At 42.9% G+C, this 10440-nt stretch overlaps 1 protein-coding gene across 1 annotated transcript in view; it reads left to right on the forward strand.

The window, feature by feature from the left end:
* NDUFAF7 (NADH:ubiquinone oxidoreductase complex assembly factor 7) overlaps positions 1–8412 on the forward strand; it is a 15999-nt gene extending 7587 nt beyond the window's left edge. The window contains exons 5-10 of the mRNA XM_045287029.1: positions 286–499; positions 1332–1390; positions 2289–2399; positions 5524–5667; positions 7483–7656; positions 8093–8412. Of these exons, the coding sequence (XP_045142964.1) occupies positions 286–499; positions 1332–1390; positions 2289–2399; positions 5524–5667; positions 7483–7656; positions 8093–8308 (918 nt within the window). The 3' untranslated portion in view covers positions 8309–8412. The remainder of the gene's footprint in view (positions 1–285; positions 500–1331; positions 1391–2288; positions 2400–5523; positions 5668–7482; positions 7657–8092) is intronic.
* The last annotated feature ends 2028 nt before the right edge of the window (positions 8413–10440 follow it).

Here is a 10440-nt window from a genome sequence, read left to right on the forward strand (position 1 = left end):
ATCTTTTGATAGCCGGTCACCATCAGCTTTCTTCACCACATTTGCTTATTTACCTGCTTTGTCTTCAGCGATCGTATCAGGGAGGTGACATAGGCAATAGTAACTCCGTAATAGGTTACAGTTCTCATAAACTGCTCATGAAGGGCTTGTGTGAAGAAACCGTCTCTCTGAAATCAAATATTACTTCTAGGATGTGAGCGCATTATTGAGGGTAAATGATCAGAAACCTGAACATCCATTCAACACATTGTATTTTGCCAATGGTTTTCTTCTTCCTTGGCTCAGGTGTTCAGCCAGCTTGGGTCCGTGCTGAAAAACACTGACATTTCAGTCCATCTTGTCGAGGTCAGCACAAAGCTAAGTGAGATCCAAGCAGCGGCGCTGACTGACGAGAAGGCCCTCCTGGAGCGAACTGAGGGATCGCCAGTGTATATGAAAGGGGCTACGAAGGTTGGGGTTCCTGTTTCCTGGTACCGAGATCTGCAAGACGTTCCAAAGGGTAATTGTGTTGCATGAATGAATGCAAGAATTCTTGTCACAACGCCTCACAGTAGTGATAGGTGGTAACTGGCTTTTACAGCAACGTGATTATCACTGCCTCGATTCGTATCCACAGACAATAGTTGTATATTTTCTAGAAAAGAACTGTCAGTGTGTTAGCAAATAAAACTGCATAATGTTAAAGAAGCAATATATTTCATGTCATTTCCCAAAAGACACAAAAAACCAAACGCAGCATGTACATCTGTTGTGCGTTGGATAGGTTTTCCCAGCCGTTGCAGTTGCACTGCTGAGCAGCTGGCAGGAGCGGTGAAGGAGGGAGAGCTGCTGGCCCAGTGGAGCTGAATTATCTGAGCTTTCAGAAATGTTTCTTTGCCTGAAAGAAACAAGAAGTGGTGATAAGATCCCCAAACAGGGCAGGAATTGAATGTGAATCCCAGCTCATCCCCAGAGTACAAGGGCCTTCAGGCATCCCACGCATCAGCCTTCTCTGTGGATTTTATGAAGTTCAGATCTCCTTCCAGGCAAAGGAACTTGAGTTCTGACTTCTTTCTTGCCTTATAATTTGACTAAACGGATACATCAGGGGTTTTGTTTCTCTGACCCTAACATATGGAAAATGAGAAGAGTAATATTTGTTCCCAAATAAATTTTGCAGAATAGATTTTACATAAAGAGGTTTGGAGGACTCTATGGCAGAAAGGCTTAGGGAAGCATTATAGTTCCAATATTGAAGAAATAGGCTTTTTTTCCCCTCTCCTCACAGTTAAATGTTCAAATAATTAACTGCTTTAACAATGCTGAAATACTTTATCTCTGTCTTTAAATAGGTTACAGCTTTTATCTTGCCCACGAATTTTTTGATGTTCTTCCTGTGCATAAGTTTCAGGTATTGATGGGGGGAAAAAAATCAAGATTATCAATGAATAACAAAGGCTTTATTTTGTAAGACTGGACATTCAGTGGTATTTAATGGCACTGACATTTTTAGTTAGGTGAATGTTACAGGTTTTATTCTTAGCTACAGGTGGCATTTTGATGCGTATAAATAATTGAAAAGCGAAAATGAACGATTTATGGGAACTCTGTTGTTGAGATAAAGCAGGATGCAGCCCTTGTGGCGTAGTGGTTACACCGTGGACTAACTGCAAGTTAGCTAGAAGCCGTCAGCTGCTCCGCAGGAGAAGGATGAGGCTTTCTTCCCCGGACAGACTGACAGATGGGCTCAGGGACTGACAAGTACAGCTCTACCCGTCCTGGAGGTTGCTGCGAGTTGGCAACTTGATGGCGAGTTTGGTTTTTGTGGCTTTAGTGTAATAAATAATTTTGGAGTGAATGTCTTTAAAGCCAAAGATTAACCTTTTCTTCATTCTTTCCATTAGAGCGAATGCATGTATAGTGTATTAACTTTTAATGCTGAGACAAGTCTCCTGATTAGGTTGCAGTTAGTTGTCTTTGAAAAGCTTTTGATGATTTTTCCCAAGTCTGTTTCCATTTCTTGGAAGCCTCCCTGCTGCTGGATTTCCTACTTTCTCCTGTCATTCCATCCCCGTTACTGCTTTTCACTGAAAACTTTGCTAGTAGCCTGCATTTATTCATTTACGCATCTCAGTCACAGGAAGTGAATTCATGTTCTGAACCTTGGGTAGGAAAGTGCTAGTGTCAGTTATACGTTAGCTATCTCTCTTGTTTGTGGTAAGAAGAGAAAGCTCACAGGCATTTAAGGCACAGGCCATTTGGGGAGCAAATTAGTACAAATTAGTTTTTATGTGGTGCTTTGTATTTAGAAAACACCACAAGGATGGCGAGAAGTATTCATTGATATCGACCCGCAAGTTCCCAATAAACTGAGGTTTGTTTTGGCGCCCAGTGCCACACCTGCGGAAGCCTTCATTCAGGTAGGTATACTTTCCCTTTCTCATTATCTTTGATTGCTAACAGAATCTCCAAAGCCAGAGTTGCAGAGTTCCTGTTTTAGAGTTCATCTGCAGAAGGAAGAGCCCTGATGGGCCCCTAGTTACTGGTGGCCAGGACAGAGGCTCTCGAGGCAGGAGACGCGGTTAAAACCCAGGCTTGCGCTTTAGCAGTGTGACAGTGAGCCATCACGGGTTGGGCTGCTGACCACAGGGTAGCAGCTGTGACCCACCAGCCACCCGGGAGAAAGACAAGGCTGTCTGATTCTGTAAAGATTTACAGTCATGGAAACCCAGTGGGGCAGTTCTATTCATCCCTAGAAGTCACAGTTGACACAGAAGAAGTTAAGAAAGTTAGCAAATGCCTACTTAGCTAGTCTCTCACTGGCTTGTTTAGTTTCCTCTCTTAAAATGGTGACAGTATCATCTGCTTCACAGAAAAAGGTTTATGTCGGTGACAGTGTAGTGTGGTAGCAACAACAGTAACAACTAACATGTATTGAATGCCATGTTTCTGTTCAGTGCTAGTACGTATGTATTACTCTGGGTTTTCTCACTCATTTCTCAAAACACTGGGTGGGCCACATCTGCAGCATGTTCTTGCCCCTATGCTTCCCCCTTTTTAATTTGCTACTGCTTTCTGTTGACCCCATGTCATAGTGACCAGCCTGTCAATCTTGGGCTTGTATTGAAAAGTTCAAAAGCAAAGCCAAACAAAAAATCCCTGTGCTTGTCAGCAATGCCCGGGTTTTAGATGGCTTCTTCTTCTTCCTTGTTCCAGCTCAGGGAAAAGATTTCTGCTTTCTGACCTTTCGCTAAAAACATCTTGTCTCAGAAGTGATCACTTGTAAAAGTCTTAACAGCTTTTAAAACCAAATCTAAGAATAAAGACTCTTATTATTTTGATGTGAACATTTCTATGTACTTCATGTTCTGGCTCCCAAATTGCACTTGAGAAACCAGTTCATAAAGCTATCCAGGGTTACCGGTATGGTATGTTGCTTTTGACTTAGGGAATCCGTGGTGACAATCCCGCTTGTCTGAATGGGGTGGGTGTAGGCAGAAATGTCAGTGCAGGTGGGTGCTCCATTTTCAGTAGGGTCGTAGGAGACAGTGAAAGTTAATGGACGATTAACTAATGAAGAAAAGGAATCTCACATCTCAGTGGTCTGCAGTCAGGACACAGAAGGCTCCGTAGCCACCCTTGCTTAACAAGGTGTCGTATGTTGTTTCAGTGCATTTCTGTCCCTCATTCTCTCAGCAGCTGTTGGAGTGCCTATGCTCCAGGCACTGTTTTTTTTAATTTTTAATCATTTTATTGAGGGCTCATACAACTCTAATCACAATCCACACATCCATCCATCGTGTCCAGCACATTGGTACATTTGTTGCCATCATCATTTTCAAAACATTAGCTTCAGGCATCGTTTTTTAAGGAAGCAGAAATCCCTTTTCATTGAAATGTCTTAATGTTCTATCTTACTTTCTTGGGTTCTAATATCCATTGTAATGGCTACCAAAAAAACCATGATTAAAGGTTTATTAAGGATGTTTTAAAGTTGTAATACCAGGGAGAAATGCTCAGAATAGTTGTTTACAGGGATGTGTTAAAAAACTTCCTGTCGGGTTGACAAATGCCCACAGGGGCATAGGACCTCCGGAATGTCAGCCTCAACCCTGAAGGCATTCAGCTCAAATTCGTGGCTAGCAAACCCAGCTCCCAGAATCAAGTGCCCAGAGGTGCACCCCACTCTAGTAAGCCTCAGCCTGATGACACTTAGCTCTCAGCCTCACTGTTTTAACTTGCTCCATGACTTGAGAAATCTGCTACTCTGTTCTCTGCTCTGGCTCCTGGGTCTGCTGCTGCTCCTAATGTTGAAGCTCTTATCTGGATCCAGGAGCTTCGCCTCAGAGGAATCCTGTGTCTGGAGGGCACACTTCTCCCCTGGTTCTTGCTGGTAATGTGGTCCCTCCTCTTGCTTCTCAGAGGGCTCATTTTATATACAGCCGGATGTCATGCCAGCGGATCCAGTTCCCAGGCACGTACATGTGAATCCTATCAGTGTCTCCCCCCACCTTCTTACCGGACCCATGCAGGGAAAGGTTGTTTGGTGGGATTTAGAGACTGGCTAGAAAAGCCATATTAAATAATTCACTGCCCCTGCATGCATGCTTATAATCCAGGGGGAATATACAGGTCCCCGCCCACCCCTTTATGAAACTTCACTTTATGGTAAGGTGCTGTGAGCTGTAAGAGAGGCCGTGTGCAGCCTGGAGCTGTGCGAATGGCGCCGCCAAGCTCCTTCCCCAGGAACCACACTTAGAATCTCAGCATCACAGCTGTGAGTACTCTGCTAGGGGCCTGCAAAAGGCTTGTGGGAAAATGGAGTGCAAAGATAATGGAATTTCTGTGACTGTGTTGAAGCCCCTGGTATGTTAGTGTCATTTTAGGTTTTATGTGTTACATCTGATTGGGTAGGTTATCTTGGGGGCTGTCAGAATGCTCAGTAATTTTCCCCCATATAATTGTAATTGCTTCATTTTTATGCCATTTCACTTTACAAAAGGAGTTTTCGGAACACTACTTTCAGATATTGGAGCAAACCTGTATCATAGACAGACTGGGCAGCTTCAGAGTTCTTGAGAAAATTCCATTATCTTTTAATTCAGTTGTCCAACCTTTTGAAGCCCCCTGGCATATATGAATAATGACATAAAAGTAATTATTTCTGTAAATAGATAATGCGCTTGGCCTTCTGGGAATATGAAAGGGATGAAAATATTGTAAACTGAGCTGATGATATTGCAGAACCAAGGAACTCCGAGTGACAACGATGCCACATAGTTTGGTGTACAGAACGTATATATTGAGAAGACATTTATTTTTATCAGAATCCAGAAATGCTCACTGTAGAAACCCCCCCCCTCCAAAAAAAGTTTTGACATTGTCATAGCAATGGTACAGTACTGCTTGATGTGATTGAGCTATGGAATGATGTGATATCTGTATTATCTCCCAATCAAATGTGGGGTTTGGGGGAGGGGGGGGAATGTCTCAAGACAGTCATTGAGTGCCTTTGTTTTGTTTCTTCATCTGCCCTGTTGCCAGGGTGATGACGCCAGGGACCACGTGGAAGTGTGCCCCGAGGCCGGCGTGATAGTCCAGGAACTCTCCCAGCGCATCTCCCTGAGCGGAGGGGCCGCGCTCATTGCTGATTACGGTCACGATGGATCAAAGACCGACACTTTCCGAGTAAGCTCACGCCACTAACTTGTACTTGTCAGTTAGCGGTTAAGCTCATCTAAGATCTTTATCTTATCTTTGGTTTCCGTGATAGCATTGCTTTATTCCATTATTTTGTAAGTAAGATTCATGCTACTGAGAGCCCTGGTGGCTGAGTGGCTTTGTGTTGGGCTGCTAATCTTAAGGTAGGCAGTTTGAAACCAAGGGAGAACGACTAAGCTTTCTACTTCCCATCGAGTTACAATCTCGGAAACTCCTAAGGGCAGTTCTGCCTTGTCCGTTAGGGGCACTGTGAGTCAGTATCAACTTAATGGCAGGGAGGTTTTTTGTTTCGTTTTTTGGTGTTTTAATTAATATTACTAGACTTACCTTTAAGGCGCCCTGGTGGCGAACAGTGACGTGCTCAGCTGCTGTGAAGGTTGGCTCCGTGGGAGAAAGCCTGGGCCAGCAGCTCCTGGGAAGATTACAGCCGAGGGAATCTTAAGGAGCCCTACTCCTGTCCCACTGGTTGACTCTGGAGTGGAAATGTCAACATGCCTGCACACAACAACTAGGTTTTATGTCCTAACCCTAAACCTGTGTCAGACAGGGGTTTGCAGAGACACTAGCAGCAGGTTTCCGCAGGTAACCTAACAAAGCGCAGACAGTTCGGAGCTGCAGCCGGTTGAGGCTGCGATGCTGAGTGCAGTTCCCGGGAAGGTGGTGGACACTGCTGCTCTTGCTGCGCAGGGCTTGCGCTGCCTCTTTGATGGCTTGTTGCAAACAAATGCTGAATGTCAGTTTTGCCGTCGCCCTTTTTCTGTAAAAATGTCCATTCAGATTGCTTTCAGTTGGCAAACACAGGTACTAAATCAGGGCTTTGTAAAGGTGAAATGATGTAAAGCTAACCTTTTGAAAAGCAGGGGATACTTGGAATGAAAATGGGGAGATTTATTTTTTTTTGAGATTTTTCTTAAACTTGTTCTCTCCCTTAAATTGTTTTTTTTTTGGTGTCTTTGCAGACTTAATCTAATTACTAAAGAAAACCATTCAAACACCCTACTTTTATTTTTTTTAACCCTTCACAAACATTCTTATATTCTTCGCATATGATTGCTTTGTCTAATACTCTTCAGTAGATGCCATTAGTCATGTTCTCGATCTACCATTCTGAGACTCTTACGTTACAGTATCTAATAGTAAGCTGAAGAGTGTGTTTAAAATGCAGTTTCCTAGGCTCATTAGGTTGCAGAGGAGTCTAGCAACAAATGCCAGGTGTTTCTGGCACCTACACACTGCAGGTCCACTTTGTTAAATAGACACTAGATGGGTTCTGATGACCCAAATCCCTCGGCAGAAGTAGGTCTCCTTTAACCCATCACCAAAGGAGCCCTGGTTGTGTATTGGTTACAAGTTGGCCTGTGATCGGTATGGTCTCCAGTTCAAAACCACCCACAGCTCCGAGGGAGAAAGACCGGCCTTTCTACTCCCTTAAATATTACAGTCTCAGAAACCCACAGTGGGGTCGCTTTGCGTCAGCATTGGCTCATTGGCAGCGAGTTTGACTTTGGAACCATCACCAAGAGCACTGTTGACCAAGATCATGGTTTGTTTTATGGCCATGTCAAGGACTGCATCTTCAGGCATGCCAACATGGCACTTTTATTTTGGGGTTTGCACAAAGCAGCTCTTTCAAAGAAAGGGTGTGAACACCAGTGCTGTAAGCTGTATTTCCTTAATTCTAATGGCTGGGTGTCCAGTAGAAAGTAGCAATGTGGCATTTCTTTAATCTTGATGGCAAACACCGAAGGATAGAAACTCACAATATCTTTACTTGTGTTCAAGGGCTTTTGCGGTCATAAGCTCCACGATGTCTTGACTGCCCCAGGGACAGCAGACCTGACAGCCGACGTGGACTTCAGTTACCTGCGCAGAATGGCACAGGGGAAAGTGGCCTCGCTAGGACCCATTAAGCAGCACACGTTTTTACAAAATATGGGTATTGATGTCCGGCTGAAGGTAATGGCTTACTTCACTATCCCTGAGTATTTTAATTTCAGTGTACCTACATTCTTTTACATGTGAGGCTCACCTGGGATGCACAGGCGTCCTGGGCTTTTCTGCAGTGTCTGGGTTGGTGTAAGTGGTAAGCCTAGGGGTTCATGCATCTCTATGGGGAGTAAATTAAGACCCCCAAATAGTTTTTGTTAAGAAAACTTGGCTAAATTTGTTTTTTTGTGAATTTTGTAACTCTTGGGGGCACTTAACCCTTCAGTGTAGGCAAAACCACCTGGGGATATTTGTTTAAGATGCAAATTTACAACAACCTCCAATTTTTACCAGCACCCCACAGGATTCTGAGGCCGGTGATTAGTCACATGAATAGTTATTAGTATTGTTGCGTATAACTAGAAATCCCTTCGTGTCATTTTTGCTAAGAATTCCTTCTCTCCAGGTTCTTTTAGGTAATTCAGAGGAGCCAACTACAAGGCAGCAGTTACTTCGGGGGTATGATATGTTAATGAACCCCAAGAAGATGGGAGAAAGATTTAACTTTTTTGCCCTGGTACCGCACCAGAGACTTCCTGATAGAAACTATCAGAAGAATGCACAAGAATCAAAACCCTCTCCCGTGCCGGTTGCTGGGTTTGATGAACTTGTTTGGCGGTGACACCTTCACCTTTTCACCTCCTCTGCAGTCTGCTAATCAAAATAAAGGGAATGGAATCAGATGTACCTCTAAATAAGCATTAAAGTATTTTTCTGTTCACTGCCTGTACAGATGATACAATATGTTGGTAAGTGCTACAACTTAGTTCCTACAGTGACCCCCCACACAACAAATGGAATAAAACCCTGCTGATGGCTGCATGTCTTCAATCGTGATTCAGTGGTGACTCCCTTGGCTCCCATTGTTGAGACCACTGTGTCAATCCATCTCATTGAGGGGCTTGTTCTCTTTTCAGCTGACTCTCTGCCAAGGATAATGCCCTTGGGCACGCTCTGGTCCTTCTCGGTAACATGCCAAAAACGTATGAGACCAAGCCATGCTGGATTCTAAGGAACATTCTGGCTTCCAACTCAGATGTGTTCATTCTTCCAACAGTCCTTGGCAATATTCTTTGCCAACACCATAATTCAAATGTATCCATTCTTTTCTGATTTCTCTTAACCACTGCCCAACTTTCACATGCATTTGAGCCAGTTAGAAGTACCATGCACACCTTAGTCCTCAGAGTGAAGAAGTCAAGTGCAGATCTGTCCAATGCAGTGTACTTTGATTTCTTAACTGCTGCTTCCATAGGTAGATTGTAGATCCAAGTCTAATGACATCTTTGACAACTTCATTCTTTTCTCTGTCATGTTATTGGTCCAGTTGTGAACACTTTTTGCTTTCTATACATCGAGTTGTAATCCATATTGAAGGGTGTAGTCTTTGATTTTCATTAATAAGTATCTCAAGTCCTCTTCGCTTTCACCAAGTGAGGTTAAGTGCAGGTTGTTATCTCCAAACCTAAATCCATGTCCTTCAGATAATCCAAATTCTTAAAAGAAAACATAGTCCCCAAATCTATTACACAGCCACAGTAATCAAAACAGCTTGGTTATTTTACATAGGCCAATGGAACAGAATAGAAAACCCGGAAATAAATTCATCTACCAACAGGACCAAAAAAAATCCAAGAACCATAAAATGAAATGGAGCCTCTTCAATAAATGGTGCCGGCAAAATTGGATTCTCCATATGCAGAAGAATGAAACAGGACTTATACCTTGCCCAAAACACAAAAAATGAAATCAGATGGATCAGAGACCTATATGTAAATCTCACAGCTACCATGATCATCAATGAGAAAACAGACTAATTTAAGGGCCCTGTTACAGAGCACAGACATACTATCAAGTATAATAAATGAAGCATACAGAAGACAAACTAGATGACTCAAACTCAAAACTCATTGCTATTGAGCTGATGTCCAAGAAATAAGGTAGAACTAACCCTGTGAGTTTTCGAGCCTGTATCTCTTTGCAAGGGTCGAAAGGGGCCCCATCTTCTGTGAAGCAGCTGGTGGTTTCAAACTGCCAACCTTGGGGTTAGTAGCCCCACCTGCTGAAGACACTGGGGCACAGCAAAGACTTCATGAAGAGTTAAAAAGCGCTCATGAACAGAAAAATCTTTAGCAACAACATAACAGACAAGGGACTAATTTCTAAAATCTATAGAATTCTGCAATACCTCAAGAAAATCCAATTGTGGAAAAGACATGAAAAGACATTCAAATAGGTAATGCTTGAAAAAATGCTTATGATGACTAGCCACCCAGGAGTTTCAAATCAAAACAATGAGATAGCACTTTAGACAAATAACCCAAAAGACAATTGCTGGACAGGGTGCAGCGAGAATGGAATGCTTATACACTGCTGATTGGCTTATAACATGAACTGCCATGGTGGAAAGTTTTATGTGCTACCTCCAGCAGAATCCTGGCTGAGTATATACCCCAAAGAAGTAAGAACAACCAAACACATGCTCTTCCATGTTTATCACAGCTTAGTACACAATAGCAAGAAGTTGGAAATGGCCCAAACACCCATCAAGAGAAATGATAAACTCTAGGACAAAACAAAATCAAACAGTACATACAGTGGAATACTATACATCCCTAAAACCCTGATGAAATCACAAAACACCTCATAACATGGATGTAATTGCAATTATTCTGAGCCAAGTTGGTTAATCACAGAAGGAAAATAATTTGAGTCCACTATTATAAGGAAAAACACAAAGACAATGGCAGGCAT

The sequence above is a fragment of the Echinops telfairi genome, unplaced genomic scaffold (genome assembly GCF_000313985.2).
Source record: "Echinops telfairi isolate 266 unplaced genomic scaffold, ASM31398v2 ScPeMD7_10;HRSCAF=50, whole genome shotgun sequence".
NCBI classification, from domain to species: domain Eukaryota; kingdom Metazoa; phylum Chordata; class Mammalia; order Afrosoricida; family Tenrecidae; genus Echinops; species Echinops telfairi.